General features: G+C 41.9%; 2 protein-coding genes across 2 annotated transcripts; one reads left to right on the top strand and one right to left on the bottom strand.

Moving 5' to 3' along the window:
• The first annotated feature begins 4,221 nt into the window (after positions 1-4,221).
• Positions 4,222-4,791, top strand: LOC139366801 (lumican-like). Its single transcript, XM_071104505.1, has one exon. It carries the CDS (start codon positions 4,222-4,224, stop codon positions 4,789-4,791), a length of 570 nt encoding a protein of 189 aa, XP_070960606.1.
• Positions 4,792-11,387: 6,596 nt separating this feature from the next.
• Positions 11,388-23,553, bottom strand: LOC139366953 (eukaryotic translation initiation factor 2 subunit 3). Its single transcript, XM_071104748.1, has 11 exons — positions 23,476-23,553; positions 22,669-22,732; positions 14,745-14,872; positions 14,356-14,572; positions 14,067-14,225; positions 13,406-13,540; positions 13,220-13,314; positions 12,880-13,024; positions 12,614-12,783; positions 12,197-12,369; positions 11,388-12,105 (listed from the first exon to the last, which is right to left on the bottom strand). The coding sequence occupies exons 1-11, from the start codon at positions 23,551-23,553 to the stop codon at positions 12,042-12,044; spliced, it is 1,428 nt and encodes a 475-aa protein (XP_070960849.1). The 3' UTR covers positions 11,388-12,041.
• Positions 23,554-24,279: the final 726 nt, after the last annotated feature.

Raw genomic sequence — 24,279 nt, 5'->3', positions numbered from 1 at the left:
TCTATTGAATAGCAGGCTAATGTTAGTGGTTTCTTATCCATTGAATAGCAGGCTAATGTTAGTGGTTTCTTATCCATTGAATAGCAGGCTAATGTTAGTGGTTTCTTATCCATTGAATAGCAGGCTAATGTTAGTGGTTTCTTATCTATTGAATAGCAGGCTAATGTTAGTGGTTTCTTATCCATTGAATAGCAGGCTAATGTTAGTGGTTTGTTGAATAGCAGGCTAATGTTAGTGGTTTCTTATCCATTGAATAGCAGGCTAATGTTAGTGGTTTCTTATCTATTGAATAGCAGGCTAATGTTAGTGGTTTCTTATCTATTGAATAGCAGGCTAATGTTAGTGGTTTCTTATCCATGAATAGCAGGCTAATGTTAGTGGTTTCTTGAATAGCAGGCTAATGTTAGTGGTTTCTTATCTATTGAATAGCAGGCTAATGTTAGTGGTTTCTTATTTATTGAATAGCAGGCTAATGTTAGTGGTTTCTTATCTATTGAATAGCAGGGTAATGTTAGTGGTTTCTTATCCATGAATAGCAGGGTAATGTTAGTGGTTTCTTATCTATTGAATAGCAGGCTAATGCTAGTGGTTTCTTATCTATTGAATAGACGGCTAATGTTAGTGGTTTCTTATCTATTGAATAGCAGGCTAATGTTAGTGGTTTCTTATCCATTGAATAGCAGGCTAATGTTAGTGGTTTCTTGAATAGCAGGCTAATGTTAGTGGTTTCTTATCTATTGAATAGCAGGCTAATGTTAGTGGTTTCTTGAATAGCAGGCTAATGTTAGTGGTTTCTTATCTGTTGAATAGCAGGCTAATGTTAGTGGTTTCTTGAATAGCAGGCTAATGTTAGTGGTTTCTTATCTATTGAATAGCAGGCTAATGTTAGTGGTTTCTTATCCATTGAATAGCAGGCTAATGTTAGTGGTTTCTTGAATAGCAGGCTAATGTTAGTGGTTTCTTATCCATTGAATAGCAGGCTAATGTTAGTGGTTTCTTATCTATTGAATAGCAGGCTAATGTTAGTGGTTTCTTATCTATTGAATAGCAGGCTAATGTTAGTGGTTTCTTATCCATGAATAGCAGGGTAATGTTAGTGGTTTCTTATCTATTGAATAGCAGGCTAATGTTAGTGGTTTCTTATCCATTGAATAGCAGGCTAATGTTAGTGGTTTCTTATCCATGAATAGCAGGCTAATGTTAGTGGTTTCTTATCTATTGAATAGCAGGCTAATGTTAGTGGTTTCTTATCCATTGAATAGCAGGCTAATGTTAGTGGTTTCTTATCCATTGAATAGCAGGCTAATGTTAGTGGTTTCTTATCCATTGAATAGCAGGCTAATGTTAGTGGTTTCTTATCCATTGAATAGCAGGCTAATGTTAGTGGTTTCTTATCCATTGAATAGCAGGCTAATGTTAGTGGTTTCTTATCCATTGAATAGCAGGCTAATGTTAGTGGTTTCTTATCTATTGAATAGCAGGCTAATGTTAGTGGTTTCTTATCCATTGAATAGCAGGCTAATGTTAGTGGTTTCTTGAATAGCAGGCTAATGTTAGTGGTTTCTTATCCATTGAATAGCAGGCTAATGTTAGTGGTTTCTTATCTATTGAATAGCAGGCTAATGTTAGTGGTTTCTTATCCATGAATATCAGGGTAATGTTAGTGGTTTCTTATCTATTGAATAGCAGGCTAATGTTAGTGGTTTCTTATCCATTGAATAGCAGGCTAATGTTAGTGGTTTCTTATCCATTGAATAGCAGGCTAATGTTAGTGGTTTCTTATCCATTGAACAGCAGGCTAATGTTAGTGGTTTCTTATCTATTGAATAGCAGGCTAATGTTAGTGGTTTCTTATCCATTGAATAGCAGGCTAATGTTAGTGGTTTGTTGAATAGCAGGCTAATGTTAGTGGTTTCTTATCTATTGAATAGCAGGCTAATGTTAGTGGTTTCTTATCCATTGAATAGCAGGCTAATGTTAGTGGTTTCTTATCCATTGAATAGCAGGCTAATGTTCGTGGTTTCTTGAATAGCAGGCTAATGTTAGTGGTTTCTTATCCATTGAATAGCAGGCTAATGTTAGTGGTTTCTTATCTATTGAATAGCAGGCTAATGTTAGTGGTTTCTTATCCATGAATAGCAGGGTAATGTTAGTGGTTTCTTATCCATGAATAGCAGGCTAATGTTAGTGGTTTCTTATCTATTGAATAGCAGGCTAATGTTAGTGGTTTCTTATCCATTGAATAGCAGGCTAATGTTCGTGGTTTCTTGAATAGCAGGCTAATGTTAGTGGTTTCTTTGCAACGCTTGCACTAAGCCACCTATTCCTTCCAAACCACTCATTGTTGAATTTGCGATTTCCAACTTTTTGTGTAATCTTTATGTACAATGGCCGATGAGCACCGATACATTTTATCTGTAATTTCTCCTAATTATTTATCTTCATATGACAAGGATTAAAAAGGATTTCCCAGTAGATTGTCGACTTGAAGACAACTGATGATCACTGCTAGCTAAGATTTTGAAAGTAAGATATTGATCAGTCCAATCAAAGATACTGTTGATAGAATGACATTAAATCACGTTATCTGTGGCCAATGACCTTGAGCCTTCTTGGATGGGCACTTCTAATATAACTCTATGGCAGAACCAAAGAGGCAAAATTTTCGAGCTCTAACTTTAGAATTGCGAATGACGTACTGTCCCATGAGTGACAGAAAACTAAGACAATTCATGACAGAAAAATGAGCCAATCAGGCGCAACACTATTTTCTGCTGGCTAGCCCCACCAACACAGAAAGCACTGAGCTAGGCTGAAACACCTGCATTTAGGAGCTGCATTACTCAAGAAAGCAAAAAAGAGACCATGTTTGTATGCAGATTTATTAACTCAATGACATTTATTTTAATTAATTTTTTACATAGTTTGCAAACTGATATGTGACACATATTAATGCCAAAATAACAAGCAAAACAGCCAACCCCATTATTATTTTTTACCTAATAGTGTGGTGCTCAAAACCGGTGGGACTCGGAATGGGACTCGGTGCCCGGAATGACGAATGAATGAATGACCACTGATCAGGGTGTTGTGGCAGAATTTAGGGTGAGCTGTTATAACTTCTCAAGGGATATGTTCTGTGTTGGACTGCGATGTTATGCCTTACCAGGAGTCTGTTAATGCCTGCCCCCTAACAGAAGGCCATTGTGTTCTGGAACTGTTACTTGTATAAAACAATATGATAGTATGATCACCTCCCACTATATAAGGGACATGGAACCATTTACTCTTGGAGCTCCTTCCCTGACTGCGATCAGAGAGGGATCTACAGCTTGCAGCTGGTCGTATTTATTAAAAGATTCACTATTATGATGATAAATTAGTTTCTGCCTAATATTTGGATCTAATTTTCCACAACATTTGTTGTCGTGACCCGGATGAGAGCGACCTGACTTTTTGACCCGTTTCGCTCGGCTTGAACCCAGACATCCCTCTGGCCACAATTAATAAGATAAGCGACCTTATTGAACAATCTCTGTGAAGTACTGTCTGTTTTCCAGCTGAGCCTTAATGGTAAAAGATCTGCTGTCCTCCTTATCCATGACATTTTGCGGTTCATTTTCCCTTTAAAAATGAATCACTATTATGCAATTAAATTAGTCTCTGCCTAATCTTTAGATTTAATTTTCCACAACAAGGGTTTCATCTGTCTCTCTCTTTTCATCTCTCTGTCTTTAGGAGGAGGCAGCAGGCCAGATGTCAGGTATGTTGGTGGTCATTCAGTGTCTGAGGGAGATGCACCTGGGGAAGATGGGCATGACAGACTGGAGTGGAAAGACTCACTTAAACCCTGAGAACCAACTACACCCTCAAATACCTGGACATAGGTTGGTACAGACATGCCCCCCCCATAAGTGCACTCATAAGTACTCACACCATACACCCCTCCTCTATTTCTCTCCTCTGCTCAGTAACCATGTGACTCGTGGTGGGGCGTAGTGTCTCGCTGAGGTTCTGAAGAACAATGGAACCTTGGAGATTCTGGACCTGGTGTCCAATCACATCGTAGACGACGGTGTCCTCAGCCAGGCTATCGCCCTGCCCACCTGGTCCACTTGGACAGGATCCAGCTCCAACATATCCCGCCTGACATCTCCGACCACGCCAGCCTGTTCTCCACTTTAACCACAAGCGGCTGGCCACCGTGTGCCAGGAACTGGGATGCCTACTACGGCGCAGCTACGCTCCCTTGTCCTCAGCCACAACCCACTGGACCCCAGTCAGCTACGCTCCCTTGTCCTCAGCCACAACCCACTGGACCTCAGTCAGCTACGCTCCCTTGTCCTCAGCCACAACCCACTGGACCCCAGTCAGCTACGCTCCCTTGTCCTCAGCCACAACCCACTGGACCTCAGTCAGCTACGCTCCCTTGTCCTCAGCCACAACCCACTGGACCTCAGTCAGCTACGCTCCCTTGTCCTCAGCCACAACCCACTGGACCTCAGTCAGCTACGCTCCCTTGTCCTTAGCCACAACCCACTGGACCTCAGTCAGCTACGCTCCCTTGTCCTCAGCCACAACCCACTGGACCTCAGTCAGCTACGCTCCCTTGTCCTCAGCCACAACCCACTGGACCTCAGTCAGCTACGCTCCCTAGTCCTCAGCCACAACCCACTGGACCTCAGTCAGCTACGTTCCCTTGTCCTCAGCCACAACCCACTGGACCTCAGTCAGCTACGCTCCCTTGTCCTCAGCCACAACCCACTGGACCTCATTCAGCTACCCTGCTGAAAAAAACTGCATAGGCCAGCCCAGATTTCAAGCTGGTTCATGCTGGTCAATTCTGGTCTGACCAACATGGTCTAACTGGTTAGGCTGGCTGACTAGCTGGTCAAGCTGGTCTGTAAAAACAGGCCCAACATTATCATATTTCCCAGCATTCTTTATTGCAGTTAGATTTTTTTGAATAGTTTTTTTTCAATATCTGTATTTTTGCATGTACATTGATTGTTTATTTTATCAATTAATTTATATTATGCTACACTAAGACAAATAACTTAAATGTTTCTAAACTAATGCACCTGTTGTTGATATGGTTGTTCCAGTTTAGGTGGTCTCGTTCACCCATCATTCCAACCCTGGCAGTCATTCTGAATGCAGATTGTGACTAAATAAAATATGTTAGATATCCCCACTTTGGCTGGATTCCAATCGAAATTAAACATCATTTTTCAAGCACACATATACACATTCACACCTAACTGTCTCCTCTCCCCCAGCTTTAAGGGAGTTGTACAGTGGGGCAAAAAAGTATTTAGTCAGCCACCAATTGTGCAAGTTCTCCCACTTAAAAAGATGAGAGAGGCCTGTAATTTCCATCATAGGTATCATAGGTAAGTTATCAGTCCTGCTGTCTGCTCGATTCCACAACTAGCTCTCACAGTCTCACATCGAAATTAGACGTTCATCCATGTTTCTCAAATTTCGAAGTGTTTAATTTTTAAGGTTAGGTTTAAGGCATTTGAGGCATTACCTCAGAACTCTTAATGTTAGGTATTAAAGTTTGGGATAAGGCTTAAAACAAAAATCTTTAAAACAACTTTATATCGATGCAACCTTTGGCACCAGAGGCAGATGCTTAAGGCCATCTGCCAACCGAAACCTACTTGTCCTTCCTGTTGCCCCTAGTGGCCAGTTTCCATGTCACCTCCTGAGTCTTCAGACATCGAATACTGACTTGAATCACGGGTGACCTGGCTGCTCCTCCCCAGCCTCTGGAAAAACACAACCCCATCCCATGTCACATACACTGGGTCAGTATAAACACCTGGGACACGACACAAACACCACAGATACATTTGCTTTTGATATATTGTGTATTTTAATGTGTATAGACCCCTGTCCAGTACACGACACACTGACGTCACGCACAGATGCGCGCAACTCTTGGCTACAGTAAGTAGTCGCCATCTGCGCCCATTCAACAACAAAATTTACGTTCTTATTACTTCTAAACAAAATAACTTTTTGGGGTTCTCATGCGCTTACAATTATGTTTTGATTATTGCTTGAACAGTCGCTAAGATTATATTTGGTTGTGATCTTTGAAAAATAACTATTTTGGATGCAGCAGATGTTAGCTAGAAGGATATGTCATTGACAGGCTCTAGCAAAAGATAGCCTAAGAGCCATTTTACTGGTTGAAGTTAGTGTTTTAAAAAAAAAGTATAATGCAGTTGAGGCATCGGCCTCGTGTGGCAATGTTTGCGAACACAGAAAGGGGCCTATATGGATGTGTAGTTTAATGCGTATACGTTATTTTGATGTGTATTGTTGTGCTAAACAGGGCTCATCTCGAAATATTACCTTGTTCTCAGCATCATCTCCCTGTCAAAATAAAGGTTAAAAAACAAAAAATATATTTAAATAAAATGATCACACATTAAGTCTTCCTAAGACACACTACAGCTCCAGTGAAATGGTTTTGACTATAAGTACTAAGTACCCATTCTGCTTATCAAGGTTCTCACACTCTTCTCACCTGCTCTTATTCTCTCTTCCTGTCCTCTTCTCACCTGCTCTTATTCTCTCTTCCTGTCCTCTTCTCACCTGCTCTTATTCTCTCATCCTGTCCTCTTCTCACCTGCTCTTATTCTCTCATCCTGTCCTCTTCTCACCTGCTCTTATTCTCTCTTCCTGTCTTCTTCTCACCTGCTCTTATTCTCTCGTCCTGTCCTCTTCTCACCTGCTCTTATTCTCTCATCCTGTCCTCTTCTCACCTGCTCTTATTCTCTCATCCTGTCCTCTTCTCACCTGCTCTTATTCTCTCTTCCTGTCCTCTTCTCACCTGCTCTTATTCTCTCTTCCTGTCCTCTTCTCACCTGCTCTTATTCTCTCATCCTGTCCTCTTCTCACCTGCTCTTATTCTCTCATCCAGTCCTCTTCTCACCTGCTCTTATTTTCTCATCCTGTTCTCATCGCGGACGGACGTTGACTTCCTGTCTGAGGTTGTGCGTTTCCTGCGGATCTGGTTCATGATGGTGAACCAGCCCGCCCCCTCTGGACATCTGGCCAATCACAAACAGACATGAGCAGGCATTTTATCAATCCCACATTGATAGTTTCCACTAGCTTCTATATCCACAAAATACGATTCCACAGCCACAAAATCTAAATTGGCTACAAAAATATGCTTTTTGGTCTTAATTTATGCTTCGGGTTAGGCATAAGGTTTGCAGTGTGTTTAAGGTTAAGATTAGGGCTATGTTTAAAATCAAACTTACCCCTGTCCTTTATCCTCCTCCCCCCACCCAGCCCTGGAGAGCTTCAGGGTGTGCATGATTTTGTTCCAGCCGGGCTCTAGCACACATACTATCCAGTCAAGCACGCAATTGAGTCCAGGAGTGATGTATGGGTGTAACCACTGATCATTCAGATGTTCTAATCTCATTCAAAAATATTATTATAATTTAACCATCAGTAGGACATCATCAGTAGGCTAGGAGATCAATATCTGTCCCTGGATCAGTAGGACATCATCAGTAGGCTAGGAGATCAATATCTGACACTGGATCAGTAGAGCAAAAACACCATACCTGAGGATCCTTTAGTGCAGCTCAGCAGCTGCCTGTAGTAAGACGGGTACACAGACAGCACAGATCATACACACAGATACCATTATCAAATACGCTTTCTGACTAGAAGAGGAGCAACAATTCTTTATAAATCTGTATGCCGAATTTAAATCTTAAAAACGCAGTGGCGCTTCCCCAAAGAAACACAAGTTGCGGGCGTCTTGTCTCTTTTATCGTGACAAACAGAACTTTCTTCGGCATTTAAAGTTTACAATACATAACCTACTTTTTAAACCCATTTTATCCATGTACTCACCTAACCGCGGAACAGCATCTGTGGCAGGTGTAGCCTATCTCAGTTTTGAGTAGCATAGAGGCTGTCCTGTTCAGATCTAGGATCAGCTTGCTCTCACCAAACGCTACCTTTAACCATTGTCTCAAAAAATCTCCAAACTGACCTTAGATTAGCATCTAGGTGCGACTTCTTCGGATATTCGCTCAGGTGTGCCATCCATCCTGGAAGTGTACTATGGAACTGCTTTATTAAATAAGACAGCTAGCAACATAATAAAGGCAATACTCAAATATATTCTCTCATCTAGGTCAAAAGGTCAAACAGAGAGGGTTGAATAAGGCTGAGATGTTTGGATTGATCAATGAATATTTTATTAACATTCATATTACAACTTTATTGTTATTATATTACTTATTACTCAAAGACTAGGCAATTAGACTACTCAAAGGAAACCTATGATGAATTTATGTAGCCTACATTTGTACATAAAGGCCACATATTTACTTTATGTAAATATTTAATTTTTTTTAAACTGAAAATATGTTAGGCCTAATGTACAATTAAGGTACATTCAAAAATCTATCTCTGCATTAAAAGGCCAGAATCTATACTATACAAGGAGAATTGATATATCATTTGAATGTGGTTCCAGAGACAAACTGTGCTGTACTTTTGCACAGAGGCCTTCATTGGTAAGGAGGATGGAGACTACAACCATTACCAATAAATGGAAATACTCTCTCAGTGAAAGTGTGTGTGAATGTGTGTAGTTATCGGTGTCAGATAATGTTTGGGATAAAGCTGTTGCTCAGCAACTCACTGCCTTCCTGAAGACAAATAATGTATACGAAACGCTCCAGTCTGTCTTTAGACCCCATCATAGTACTGAGACCACACTGATGAAGGTGGTAAAGTACCTTTTAATAGCGTCAGACCAAGGCTCTGCGTCTCTCCTTGTGCTCCTAGACCTGTTTTTGACACCATCGATCACCACATTCTTTTGGAGAGGTTGGAAACCCAAATTGGTCTATGCGGACAAGTTCTTGCCTGGTTTAGATCTTATCTGTCGGAAAGATATCAGTTCGTCTCTGTGGATGGTTTGTCCTCTGAAAAATCAATGGTAAGTTTTGGTGTTCCTCAAGGTTCCGTTTTAGGACCACTTTTGTTTTCAGTATATATGCTATGTCTTAGCGATGGCTATGCAGATGACACACAGCTGTACACTTAGATTAAACATGGTGAAGTCCCAAAATTGCCTACCCTGAAAGGCTGCGTTTCTGACATAAGGAAGTGGATGGTAGCAAATGTTGTACTTTTAAACTCAGACAAAACAGAGATGCTAGTTCTAGGTCCCAAGAAACAGAGATCTTCTGTTTGGTCTGAAAATGTATCTCAATGGTTTTACAGTCGACTCAAATAAAACAATGAAGGACCTCGGTGTTACTCTGGAGCCTGATCTCTCTTTTGACTAATGTAAAACATATTTCAAGAGCAGTTTTATTCCATTGTCATAACATTGCAAAAAATCTGAACCTTTTTGTCTAAAAATGTTGCAGAAAAACTAATTATGCTTTTGTCACTTCGAGATTAGACTACTGCAATGCTCTACTCTCCGTCTACCTGGATAAAGCACTAAATGCATTTCAGCTAGTGCTAAATACGGTTGCTGGAATCATGACTAGAACCCCAAAATTAGAACATATTTCTTCAGTGCTAGCCTCTCTACACTGGCTTCCTGATTTTTTTTACATTTTTTATCCTGGCCTCCTCTTCATCTCGTAGAAACTGGTGAAGATGATCAAACTCCTCCCTAATCTGTCTCTGTTTGCTGGGCCTGTGCTCTGGAGACAGTGAAAGGAATGGTAGTTATTATCAGGTAATCCCAGGCATCTACAGTATGTAGAGATCACAGAATTCTCTCCTCACTCAATATCCTTACATTGATGTGAAAAGTGAGTCACCCAGTAAGTATTTGGTTTTCAATATACTTAAGTATCAAAATATACATTTAATTGCTATAATATACTTAAGTATCAAAAGTAAAAGTATAAATCATTTCAGATTCTTTATATTCAATAAATCAGACAGCACCATTTTCTAGTTTTTTATTTTTACATGTTTTAAATAATTTACAGATAGCCAGGGGCACACTACATAATTTACAAACCAAGCATTTGTGTTTAGTGAGTCCGCCAGATCAAAGGCAGTAGGGATGACAAGGAATGACCATTTTCCTGGCCTGCTAAGTATTCCAAATGTAACTAGTATTTTTGGGTGTCAGGGAAAATGTATGGAGTAAAAAGTACATTATTTTACTCAGGAATCTAGTGAAGTAAAAGTTGTCCAAAATGTAAATAGTAAAGTACAGAGACCCCAAAGAATGACTTAAGTTGTACTTTAAAGTATTTTTGCTGAAGTACTTTACACCGCTGCATTTTTGTTAATCTATATGAACAACTTCAGTGTTAAATTTAACATATTTAACCAATTGTAGCTTATGGTCCTGTGCAGCTTCTTCTATTGGTCTGAACTTGTGTTTTTTTTAAATTTCCGACACACCACACGCTAGCTGTTTATCCTCCAGACAGAAGAGTTTGAGTTTCTCACTGTGCGGACTGCAGAGCTACTCCAATCCTGTAGGACTTTTTTGGATCGCTAGTTGGACTTATTGGATCTCTTCTCCTACTAACAGGACATTCTTTCCTTCTCTCTCTAATGTTCCTGCAGACAGGAGGCTGTGACCACACGGCAGGATGACAGGATCCCTGAAGATGTCATGGCACACAGGACAGGAGCGCTCCTCCTTTGGGAGAGTCAGTTTGGGAGGCTTTTTCTCCTCTGGTGGAAGAGGTTCAGGAGCAGTTTCCTCCTGAGGTTGAGGTTTGTTTATCTGATCACTCGTTACCACCGCTGTTATGGCTGAAATAAAAGGTTTCAGTTTTAATATTGGTAATATGAACCCCAACATTTCACTTTGTCACACCTGTGTATCACAATGTTAACAATGAGTAGAAATAAATGGAATTACCTGTTTGGCTTTCGATTTGTAGTCTTTCAGCAAGACTGTTGAACAAGCAAGACTGTTGAACTTCATATTCCTCAGGATCTCTAGTGAGATCCTCACAGCCCCCTCCAGTCCCTAGGCCTCCCTCATCCTATCCACAGCCCCCTCCAGTCCATAGGCCTCCCCATTGTATACTCCTTCCCTGCATTCTCTAGCTGTGGGGACAAAAATCATCCAGCACACCCTTTTTTCAGGTACTATTGAAATCTCTTTACTGTTTTGTCCTCCTGCTCGGCAATTGTTAATCTAAGCTCTCCATTGGGTCAGACTGAGCTGAATTTCACCCTAAGTAGAGTTAGCGGGGAAGTTTACAGGTAAATCATTAGTGTGTTTATACTGTAGCTGTATTTAGGCTTTACAGAAGCTGTGACTAATCCACAATAGGACAGGATCTTCAAAGATGGAAGCCACCAATCACATTCTATAGCATATTAAAAAACACACACTTACAGGCTTTTGTTCCAAATGTCCATTTTATTAGATTCTACTGAAAGCAGTTGACAGCAGAACACACAGCACTATCAAGCCTGTGTTCCTCTCCCGTCTGTGGCAGGGCTTATTCAGGAGGGAGCAACGCTTACTGTACAGTCAGATAGAAATATAACAAGACAGGATTTTCCATCAAATGGAATGAATAGGGACTCGTGTCATCTCAGTTCTATCCATTACATTTCTATCTGTAGCATTGTGAGTGTTGCCCCCTGTTAAATCAGTCACAGTCCTGCTTTGGGAGACTCATCTTAAAACCACTGACCAGCTACCTTCCCTTAACCCTCCCTGGACGTATCTCAATACTCTACTGTGGCTTCCTCTCCTCGTCTATTCTCCTTCGTCTGCACTGATCTGAAAAAGACCGGTAAGCAGTAGATTTCTAATAGGAGTAATCTGCTTCCACCTGCCCCAGTTGTTTATTTATCAGTGCAGATGAGAGAAGACAAAGTGATGAAGCCAGTTTAGACTATTGCGATGCAGCCTCCTCCCTTCCCCCTCCTGGGGCAGGTATTCCTCTTTTTCAACTTGAACAGGTGTTGGTGTATGAAAAAGAGTATGTTGGGCATGTCGTCTGGTTGAGAGGGTGTTGCCATGAAGACACTTCCTGTCTGGTTCCTCAGTCGTCGTCCACCGTGGGGGTGATGGTCACCCCCCTCCTGATCTGGCCCCAGCCAATCAGACTGCAGAGAGGGAAGAGAACCAATGAGACACAAAAGTAAGGGTAAACAGCCGAACACACAAAATCCAATGAAAACCCCTCTTCCATCTTACCGCCAATGTTTCTCCACACGACGACTGAGCGCAATCTTCTCTCCGACCTCGGTGCAGACAGGGTTGGTCAGGACGATCTTGGCCAAATCAGCCTTCACTGCACTCACTCTGCCGCCCGTAGACAGACTGCCGATGTTCACCATCAACACCTCGTTCTTAGACAGCTTCTGGACCTGAGGGGAGAAACAAGACAAACAGAAAAAAAGACAGTCCTTTGTGTTTTTACTCAAGCTGGCCGCCTCGCACTGCCTGCCTGCCGGCCGCCTCGCAATGCCTGCCTACCGGCCGCCTCGCACTGTGTCTCAGTAATCTAAAGATGCTTCCTCCTCTAAATTTAATACAAAAATCAATATAAAAAAAATCCAGTCCATTTCCATCTACACCAGTTCAACACCAAGCCCAGGGTGCAGTGCTGACCTTGGCAGCCTTCTTGTCTCCTTCAGTGCGGACTCCCAGAAGCCTCCTCAACAGGAAGTAGGAGATTTCCAGCTCTGTGAAGATCTCTGGTAGCGCTCCGACCGCTCCCAGCACCTGACCAACCATACGGTCAGCTCTGCACAGGGTCGGGTCAATCTTAGTGCCAACACCTGGATAGGAAAGAGAACACACACCTGAGTGTTTATACTCATATTAGAAACACACACCTGACCCACCATACCGTCACAACACACACAGGTTCATACCAATGAGTCCCCCGGGTGCCGCATATTGCAGGTCGTTGTGTTCAGCGAACAGAGAGACGATCTTGGAAAAAATGGGTTTACACATCAGCTTCCCCTCATGGTCCTTAGACACAATGCCTGGACGCACCTCCAACTCCTGTCCCACCTGGAGAGACAGATATAAAAGAGGGAGGGAAGTACAGAGGGAGAGAACGGAGAGGAAGAGACAGGAGAGAGAAAAGAGGAGAGGATGAAAGAATGGCAGAGGTTAATGAAAAGCAGAGAGCTTCATAAGAACTTTGCACCATTGAACCACTTGCCCATGATGCTTTGAGGCAATGGGAAGAAGCAGGTGTCCTACCTTGAGCACGCCTTTTAGTATACTACCTCCAGCCACACCTCCTTTCAGGTCATCTACCTCACAACCCGGCTTGTTGACGTCAAATGACCGGATCACTGAAACACGTAAACGCACGCCACATCAACACATTATTATAAGCATAACAGAGACAGCTGGGTTCAAGTCATCACGTGTGTCTGTTCTTACCGATGAGTCTGGGTTCTGAGGTGAAGTCTCTGATGGGGACAGGGATCTTCTTGACAATGTATTCACACACCACCTCTATGTTGTACTTCAACTGTGCTGAGATAGGAATGATAGGTGCTCCCTCTGCCACTGTACCTACACACCCCAGGAGAGAGGTTACACACAGACGCAGAAACAGGAGAGAGGTTACACACAGACGCAGAAACAGGAGAGAGGTTACACACAGACGCAGAAACAGGAGAGGTTACACACAGACGCACGAGGAGAGAGGTTACACACAGACGCACGAGGAGAGGTTACACACAGACGCACGAGGAGAGAGGTTACACACAGACGCACGAGGAGAGAGGTTACACACAGACGCACGAGGAGAGAGGTTACACACAGACGCACGAGGAGAGGGGTTACACACAGACACACGAGGAGAGAGGTTACACACAGACACACGAGGAGAGAGGTTACACACAGACACACGAGGAGAGAGGTTACACACAGACACACGAGGAGAGAGGTTACACACAGACACACGAGGAGAGACGTTACACACAACATGGAGGTTACACACTTTTAAGAAGGCAGAGGGGTTAAACACAAACAGACATACTTCCCTCAGACAAACACACACAAAGCTTTACAAGAGTGAGCTATTCCAGCCACTGACCCTGTACGAAGGCTAGGATCTGTTCGTACTGCTCCTTGGCCTGGCTCTCCTTGACCAGATCAATCTTGTTCTGGAGGATCAGGATGTGTTTGAGCTTCATGATCTCTATGGCAGCCAGGTGCTCAGAGGTCTGGGGCTGGGGACATGACTCGTTACCCGCTGGAAGAGAGGGGTGTGGGTTAAGTTACCGAGAGCAGATCAGGTGATAGGGGAGTGTGATTATTGTTCAATCTTGTAATGTCAGGAGTAGGATTATTATACAGTATTGATCAGCAGAAGTGTGTCTTACCAATGAGCAGGAGGGCAGCGTCCATGACAGCTGCTCCGTTCAGCATGGTGGCCATCAGAATATCGTGACCGGGACAGTCCACAAAGGACACGTGTCTGACCAGTTTGAAGTTGCCCTTGGTTCCAGGGATGTCTGTAGGGAACTCATCAGGAGTACTGGAGCCACACGACCTGTAGCACTCTGGCCTGGGACAGCTGGGGTCATCTAGCTTATACACCTAGGGCAGTAAAGGGGAACCCCATTATGCTTTTGGTATTGTACCATTTCCATTCACTCCTTCTACCCATGTCACGCCCCATCCTCGTGTGTTGCCAACAGTTACGGGTGCTCCTACGTTATGGGTACTCAACCTTCATGTATTGGACCTAAACAGTGCGTTGTTTACTTACCTTGGCGTTAGCGTAACCTAGCTTAATGGTGATGTTCCTCTCCAGCTCGTTCTTGAAGCGGACAGTGTGAACCCCTGAGATGGCCTTGACCACCGTAGACTTTCCGTGGGCCACATGACCAATGGTGCCTACAGGCCAGGAAAGAACAGAGGGTGTTACTGGAGGTGCTCAGGCAGTAAAGATGGGTGTTAGGAATCAACACTCACAGTATAACATTGTCAATAATTAGCCTCTGAATCCGTATTTTCCCAATGTCAAATGGGCACATTTAATCACAGGCTAAAATTGGGAGATCAGGTAAGGTGCACACTATATATGGCTGAGGTCCCCAGATCTCATGTTAGACAAGAACATCCTGTGGCGTAAGGCATTAGCATCGAATAGCCCCCGCAATATGCAACTTTTCAGTGAAGTTAGGAACCAATACACACAGGCAGTTTGAAAAAGCTAGCCTTTGCTTTCCTAACAGAAATTTGCTTACTGTAGAACAAACTCAAAAAAGTTATTGGACACTGTAAAGTCCATGGAGAATCAGAGCACCTCCTCCCAGCTGCCCACTGCACTGAGGCTAGGAAACACTGTCACCACCAATACATATGATAATTTCAAAAAGCATTTTTCTACAGCTGGCCATGCTTTCCACCTGGCTACCCCGGCAAACAGCTCTGCACCCCCAACAGCAACTTGCCCAAGCCTCCCCCACTTCTCCTTCACCCAAATCCAGATAGCTGATGTTCTGAAAGAGCTGCAAAATCTGGACCACTACAAATCAGCTGTGCTAGACAATCTGGACCCTCTCTAAAAGTATCCGCCACAATTGTTGCAACCCCTATTACTAGCCTGTTCAACCTCTCGTTCGTATCGTCTGAGATCCCTAAAGATTGGAAAGCTGCCGCGGTCATCCCCCTCTTAAAAGGGGGAGACACTCTAGACCCAAACTGTTACAGAGCTATATCTATCCTACCCTGCCTTTCTAAAGTCTTCCAAAGCCAAGTTGACAAACAGATTACCAACCATTTAGAATCCCACCATACCTTCTCCGCTATGCAATCTGGTTTCTGAGCTGGTCATGGGTGCACCTCAGCCACGCTCAAGGTCCTAAACGATATCATAACCTCCATCGATAAGAGACAATACTGTGCAGCTGTATTCATCGACCTGGCCAAGGCATTCGACTCTGTCAATCACCACATTCTTATTGGCATACTCAACAGCCTTGGTTTCTCAAATGACTGCCTCGTTTGGTTCATCAACTACTTCTCTGATAGAGTTCAGTGTGTCAAATCAGAGGGCCTGTTGTCTGGAGCTCTGGCAGTCTATGGGGGTGCCACAGGGTTCAATTCTCAGGCCGACTCTTTTCTCTGTATACATCAATGATTTCATTCTTGCTGCTGGTGATTCTCTGATCCACCTCTACCATTCTGTATACGTCTGCCCCTTCTTTGGTTACTGTGTTAACAAACTGCCAGACTAGAGATCGACCGATTAATCAGGGCCGATTTCAAGGTTTCATAACAATCGGAAATCAGAATTTTTGGGCGCCGATTTTGCAAAAAAAAAATGTACACACCTTTATTTAATCTTTATTTAACTAGGCAAGTCGGTTAAGAACACATTCTTATTTTCAACGACGGCCTAGGAACAAGGCAGAACGACAGATTTTTACCTTGTCAGCTCGGGGAACCAATCTTGCAATTTTACAGTTAACTAGTCCAACGCTCTAACCACCTGCCTCACGAGGAGCCTGCCTGTTACGCGAATGCAGTAAGCCGAGGTAAGTTGCTAGCTAACATTAAACTTATCTTATAAAAAACAATCAATCGACTGTCGTTGCTCCAATGTGTACTTAACCATAAACATCAATGCCTTTTTAAAAATCAATACACAGGTATATATTTTTAAACCTGCATATTGAGCTAAAATATATCCAGGTTAGCAGGCAATATTAACCAGGTGAAATTGTGTCACCTCTTGCGTTCATTGCACACAGAGTCAGGGTATATGCAACAGTTTGGGCTGCCTGGCTCTTTGCAAACTAATTTGCCAGAATTTTACGTAATTATGACATAACATTGAAGGTTGTGCAATGAAACAGGAATATTTAGACTCATGGATGCCACCCGTTAGATAAAATACGGAACGGAATAAACGTTTTGTTTTTGAGGTGATAGGTCAAATCCGGAAACTAAGGCTCGTATTTCTGTGTGTTTATTGTAGTTAAGCCTATGATTTGATATTTGATAGAGCAGTCTGACTGAGGGGCGGTAGGCAGCAGCAGGCTCGTAATAGTCAAAGGTATATGGTTTAGAGAGAAATAGTCGATGCGCTATAATTCCTGTAATAACTTGCGGCTGAACTTGAAAGGGGTTCCTTCGTTATTTTACCGTTCATGTCTTCAATAGAGAATGTCTTGATCTACTTCAGATAAGGTCTGTGTTTCGTTCAGGCTTAAACCACCTCTGTTCATGTCTTCCATACAGAATGTCTTGATCTACTTCAAATAAGGTCTGTGTTTCGTGCAGGCTTAAACCACCTCTGCGTTTTGATACCAGTGTAAATCGCACTAGGATAAGGTAACGTTTGTCAACATATTTTCATAAATCCACTCTACAAAAAAATGATCTTCGCTTATATTTAGCCAATATCGATCAGAGTTACCTTGTCCTATGGATATCTACACAGTTATAAAATTGGCATGGTGGTGTAAGCCTACACGAAACACAGACCTATCCTATGGAAAAAATGAATGAAGGAACCTCTTCAGCTTTTGCTAGAAGGTGTCATGGGAATTATGACTCGCACTTGTAGTCAATTCTTACCATGTCCATTTGTAAAATAGTATTTCCTGCATATAGAAATTAGTTTTTGTTTTCAACATTCATCACAGGTAACTTAAACTCTATTTTTATTCAAACAGTTGAGAGTATTTGTCTCCTAAGCAGACTCTTCAGTATCATTGTCACTTCAGAGCTGTGTGTGTGTTCTACAGATGGCAGAGAAAAGCAGAGCACCAGTGTGGGACTATTACATGGAATTGGCACCAGGGAAAGCAAGGTGTCTTATTTGTGATAAAGATGTAAGCATGGCTAAATAAAAAAAATACCACCAACCTGTGGAATCACCTTAAGAACACCCATCCAAAAGGCCATATGTATTATATTAAGTTAAAATAAGTGTTCATTGTTCATTCAGTATTGCTACAATTGTCATTATTACACAAATGTGTATACACACACACATTTAAAAAATAGGCAGATTAATCGGTATCGGTTTTTTTTTGTCCTCCAATAATCGGTATCGGCGTTGAAAAATCATAATCGGTCGACCTCTACTCCAGACGGGCTTCAATTACATACAACACTCCTTCCGTGGCCTCCAACTGCAAGTAAAACTAAATGCATGCTCTTCAAGCGATCGCTGCCTGCACCCGCCCAGCATCACTACTCTGGATTAGAGGTCGACCGATTAATCGGAATGGCCATTTAATTAGGGCCGATTTCAAGTTTTCATAATCAGAAATCTGTATTTTTTACACCTTTATTTAATATTTATTTAACTAGGCAAGTCAGTTAAGAACACATTCTTATTTTCAATGACAGCCTAGGAACAGTGGGTTAACTGCTTTGTTAATAAGGGGCAGAAAGACAGATTTTCACCTTGTCGGCTCGGGGGATCCAATCTTGCAACCTTACAGTAGTCCAACGCAATAACGACCTGCCTCTCTCGTTGCACTCCTCAAGGAGACTGACTGCCTGTTACGCGAATGCAGTAAGCCAAGGTAAGTTGCTAGCTAGCATTAAACTTATTTTATAAAAAACAATCATAATCACTAGTTAACTACACATGGTTGATGATATTACTAGAGATTATCTAGCATGTCCTGCGTTGCATATAATCCGACTGAGCATACAAGCATACAAGTATCTAAGTATCTGACTGAGCGGTGGTAGGCAGAAGCAAGCGCGTAAACATTAATTCAAACAGCACTTTAGTGCGTTTTGCCAGCAGCTCTTCGTTGTGCGTCAAGCATTGCGCTGTTTATGACTTCAAACCTATCAACTCCCGAGATGAGGCTGGTGTGACCGAAGTGAAATGGCTGGCTAGTTAGCGCGCACTAATAGCGTTTCAAACTTCACTCGCTCTGAGCCTTGGGGTGGTTGTTTCCCTTGCTCTGCATGGGTAACGCTGCTTCGATGTGGTGGCTGTTGTCGTTGTGTTGCTGGTTCGAGCCCAGGGAGGAGCGAGGAGAGGGACGGAAGCTATACTGTTACACTGGCAATACTAAAGTTCCTATAAGAACATCCAATAGTCAAAGGTTAATGAAATTCAAAATGGTATAGAGGGAAATAGTCCTATAATAACTACAACCTAAAACTTCTTACCTGGGAATATTGAAGACTCGTGTTAAAAGGAACCACCAGCTTTCATATGTTCTGAGCAAGGAACTGAAACGTTAGCTTTCTTACATAGCACATATTGCACTTCTACGTTCTTCTCCAACACTTTGTTTTTGCATTATTTAAACCAAATTGAACACGTTTCATTATCTACTTGAGGCTAAATTGATTTTATTGATGTATTATATTAAGTTAAAATAAGTGTTCATTGTTCATTCAGTATTGCTACAATTGTCATTATTACACAAATGTGTATACACACACACATTTTAAAAATAGGCAGATTAATCGGTATCGGTTTTTTTTTGTCCTCCAATAATCGGTATCGGCGTTGAAAAATCATAATCGGTCGACCTCTACTCCAGACGGGCTTCAATTACATACAACACTCCTTCCGTGGCCTCCAACTGCAAGTAAAACTAAATGCATGCTCTTCAAGCGATCGCTGCCTGCACCCGCCCAGCATCACTACTCTGGATTAGAGGTCGACCGATTAATCGGAATGGCCATTTAATTAGGGCCGATTTCAAGTTTTCATAATCAGAAATCTGTATTTTTTACACCTTTATTTAATATTTATTTAACTAGGCAAGTCAGTTAAGAACACATTCTTATTTTCAATGACAGCCTAGGAACAGTGGGTTAACTGCTTTGTTAATAAGGGGCAGAAAGACAGATTTTCACCTTGTCGGCTCGGGGGATCCAATCTTGCAACCTTACAGTAGTCCAACGCAATAACGACCTGCCTCTCTCGTTGCACTCCTCAAGGAGACTGACTGCCTGTTACGCGAATGCAGTAAGCCAAGGTAAGTTGCTAGCTAGCATTAAACTTATTTTATAAAAAACAATCAATCATAATCACTAGTTAACTACACATGGTTGATGATATTACTAGAGATTATCTAGCATGTCCTGCGTTGCATATAATCCGACTGAGCATACAAGCATACAAGTATCTAAGTATCTGACTGAGCGGTGGTAGGCAGAAGCAAGCGCGTAAACATTAATTCAAACAGCACTTTAGTGCGTTTTGCCAGCAGCTCTTCGTTGTGCGTCAAGCATTGCGCTGTTTATGACTTCAAACCTATCAACTCCCGAGATGAGGCTGGTGTGACCGAAGTGAAATGGCTGGCTAGTTAGCGCGCACTAATAGCGTTTCAAACTTCACTCGCTCTGAGCCTTGGGGTGGTTGTTTCCCTTGCTCTGCATGGGTAACGCTGCTTCGATGTGGTGGCTGTTGTCGTTGTGTTGCTGGTTCGAGCCCAGGGAGGAGCGAGGAGAGGGACGGAAGCTATACTGTTACACTGGCAATACTAAAGTTCCTATAAGAACATCCAATAGTCAAAGGTTAATGAAATTCAAAATGGTATAGAGGGAAATAGTCCTATAATAACTACAACCTAAAACTTCTTACCTGGGAATATTGAAGACTCGTGTTAAAAGGAACCACCAGCTTTCATATGTTCTGAGCAAGGAACTGAAACGTTAGCTTTCTTACATAGCACATATTGCACTTCTACGTTCTTCTCCAACACTTTGTTTTTGCATTATTTAAACCAAATTGAACACGTTTCATTATCTACTTGAGGCTAAATTGATTTTATTGATGTATTATATTAAGTTAAAATAAGTGTTCATTCAGTATGGTTGTAATTGTCATTATTACAAATACATTTAAATAAAATAAATTGTAAAATCGGCCGATTAATCGGTATCGGCATTTTTGGCCCTCCAATAAATCGGTATCAGCGTTGAAAAATCATAATCGGTCGACCTCTACTCTGGATGGTTCTGACTTAGAATGTGGACAACTACAAATACCTAGGTGTTTGGTTAGACTGTAAACTCTCCTTCCAGACTCGCATTAAGCGAATCCAATCCAAAATTAAATCTAGTATCGGCTTCAAATTTCACAACAAAGCATCCTTCACTCATGCTGCCAAACATACCCTCGTAAAACTGACTATCCTACCGATCCTCGACTTCAGCGATGTCATTTACAAAATAGCCTCCAACACTACTCAGCAAATTGGATGTAGTCTATCACAGAGCCATCTGTTTTGTAACCACAGCCCCTCACTTCATATTCGCCGTCAAACCCAATGGCTCCAGGTCATCTATAAGTCTTTGCTAGGTAAAGCCCCTCCTTATCTCAGCTCACTGGTCACCATAGCAGCACATGCTCCAGCAGGTATATTTCACTGGTCTCGCCCAAAGCCAACTCCTCCTTTGGCTGTCTTTCCTTCCAGTTCTCTGCTGCCAATGACTGGAACGAATTGCAAAAATCACTGAAGCTGGAGACATATCTCCCTCACTAACTTTAAGCATCAACTGTCAGAGCAGCTTACTGATCATTGCACATGTAAAAAGCCCATCAAACTACCTCATCCTGTTATTTATTTTTTTGTTCCTTTGCATCTCTACTTGCACATCTATCACTCCAGTGTGTTATTGACTGTACGTTTGTTTATCCCATATGTAACTCTGTGATGCACTGCTTTGCTTTAGCTTGGCTAGGTCGCAGTTGTAAATGAGAACTTCTCAGCTGGCCTACCTGGTGAAATAAATAAAAAATAAAATACCATTGCTGCTATTAGTGTTGTCACCATACCAGTATCGCAATACTAGAAAGTAAGGAAGCAAAGAAAAACAAAACATGAAGCAGACTTAATTTCTTGAGGAAAACAATCCTAAAGTTGGTAAAAACAGCCTTGTTGTCACATGTTTATTTTCCAAGCTATAGCACACAATACTTTACAAAAGTATCACGACAATGCCCATTTTCCCTCAGGAGACTGAAAATATTTGGCATGAGTCTCTCGGATCCTCAAAAAGTTCTACAGCTGCACCATCGAGAGCATCCTGACCGGTTGCATCACCACCTGGTATGGCAACTGCTTGGCATCCGACTGTAAGGCGCTACAGAGGGTAGTGCGTATGGCCCAGTACATCACTGGGACCAAGCTTCCTACCATCCAGGACCTCTTACTAGGCAGTGTCAGAGGAAGGCCCAAGAAATTGTCAAAAAGGCTCCTTAACAGCTTCTACCATAAGACTGCTGAACAATTAATCAAATGGTCACCCGGACTATTTTTATTGACCCCCCCCCCCCCCCCTTTGTTTTTACACTGCTGCTACTTGCTGTTTATTATCTATGCATAGTCACTTTACCCCTACCTACATGGACAAATGACCTCTAAGCTGTAGCCCCGCACATTGACTTGGTACCGGCACCCCTGTATATATCTTCGTTATTTTTATTTTATTGTGTTATTATTATTTTTTTTTTAAATAGACTTTAGTTTATTTTGTAAATATTTTCTTAAAAGTGCATTGTTGGTTAAGAGCTTGTAAGTAAGCATTTCACGGTAAGGTCTACTAGACCTGTTGCATTCAGCACATTTGATTTGATTTAAATGACCAGAGTGGAGTCTGCCTAGTGTTTTCTTTTTTTGCCAAGGAAATTCTGGTATCACGATACTGGTATCATGACAACACTAGCTGCTATAGGGGACTGGTTCACTCACCAATGTTGATGGTGGCCTGTCTGCTGATGATCTCTTGGGAGAGTGGGGTCAGGATGGACACATCCTGTTGAGAAAACACACACAGGTCAATTAATTAAGGCATGGTACTTAATCTGGAGTGGGCTAAATAACAATGAGAGATGTAGCCATGATAAATAAGGAATGGATGATTAATTTTGTGAGCTAAGACATTGTGAAGCAGACAGAGGACCGTCTGTATTATAACCTGGAAAGGGTAATAAATTCTGCATTAGTAAACGGGACCTGGCAAAGGCTGCGAGTTTAGCCTACTTGACGACGTACTCTGTTGATGTGACCATCAGGTGCAGATGGTACAATGATAACATCCACAGCAATAATATCGACAAATTTTACAGCTAAACATATTTGAATTACAGCGTATCTTAAATTTTTTTTTTTAAGTGTTGATTATAGGTCGTTCATACAAATGAATGGGCTGTTGCGACATTTCCTGTGCAGTCAGGGAAGATGATGTACAGAACAGCTGTTATAATTCAACAGACAAATGCACATAAACAACGACAAATAGACCTGTAGGTCTAGAAAGCTAATGTTTCTGTATTTGAAAGAGGAAACTGCCTTTACTCATTAGGCGGGGCTGAAAATGGACAATCCACACGCTGACAACCAAGCTAACGTTAGGTAGTTACTGTTAGCATGTGCCGGTAGAACAGCCACTTTCCCGGTGCCCGCAACAACATAATGATTCACATTTTTTTCTGATGACTTTTAGGGAACCAAACCATCACTATCCTTATCATCACTGTTGAAAAGATAAACACTCACCAGCGTATTTAAATCTTGTTTGGAAAGATGAGGCTGACCCAGCGTTATTCCAGACTCGTCACCCGCCATCTTGAACATAAAAGGAATTTCAGTATGCTGTGGAGATTGCCTGAATGATTTAACACTGAATTATACGCAGTAAGAGTTTCTCATTGTATGATCACTAGTAAATCTTTGCAGCTATCAACAATCAGCTGTTTATCATAAGGGCCTCTTGAATTTTACTATAAATATGTATTATTTCGTTTTTCTTTGATGAATGAATAAAAAGAAAAGGGTCCTACAAGGATGATGCAATATTCTAATTCACACGCAATTCAATGTCCCTGTTTACACAATATCCACTGTTGCGGTTGACAGCTACTGTGAATAACTATATACAATTCATTCCGTTTCATCGCTGTGCTTTTGCTTGATTTATTCCTCCATCACAAAATAAAACAGAAAGAACTTCAGATACCTGGGTCCGTCCTTTCTTGACGACGTCATTCATAATGTGTCCATTTGTAGTTTTTTCATAGGGTCCGCCCTGGTACAATTATAAATTCTCTCGCTCGCTTTGCCAATCCATAGTTTCTCATTCTCCGTATCCCTTCCATCCTTCAACAGCATATAGGGAAAGGCTAAATATTTTTAACATCTTCATCCCCCCTAGGCCATTATATTTTGTTCTAGCTGTCAATGGGGCTGTACTTATGAGTATGTGAGGGGTTATTATTTTTTATTTTTTCACCTTTATTTAACCAGGTAGGCCAGTTAAGAACAAGTTCTCATTTACAACTGCGACCTGGCCAAGATAAAGCA

This window comes from Oncorhynchus clarkii, chromosome 15 (assembly GCF_045791955.1).
Source record: "Oncorhynchus clarkii lewisi isolate Uvic-CL-2024 chromosome 15, UVic_Ocla_1.0, whole genome shotgun sequence".
In the NCBI taxonomy this organism is placed as follows: domain Eukaryota; kingdom Metazoa; phylum Chordata; class Actinopteri; order Salmoniformes; family Salmonidae; genus Oncorhynchus; species Oncorhynchus clarkii.
The sequence above is the reverse complement of the archived record's forward strand: the minus strand, read 5'-3'. Positions and strand labels throughout refer to the sequence as shown.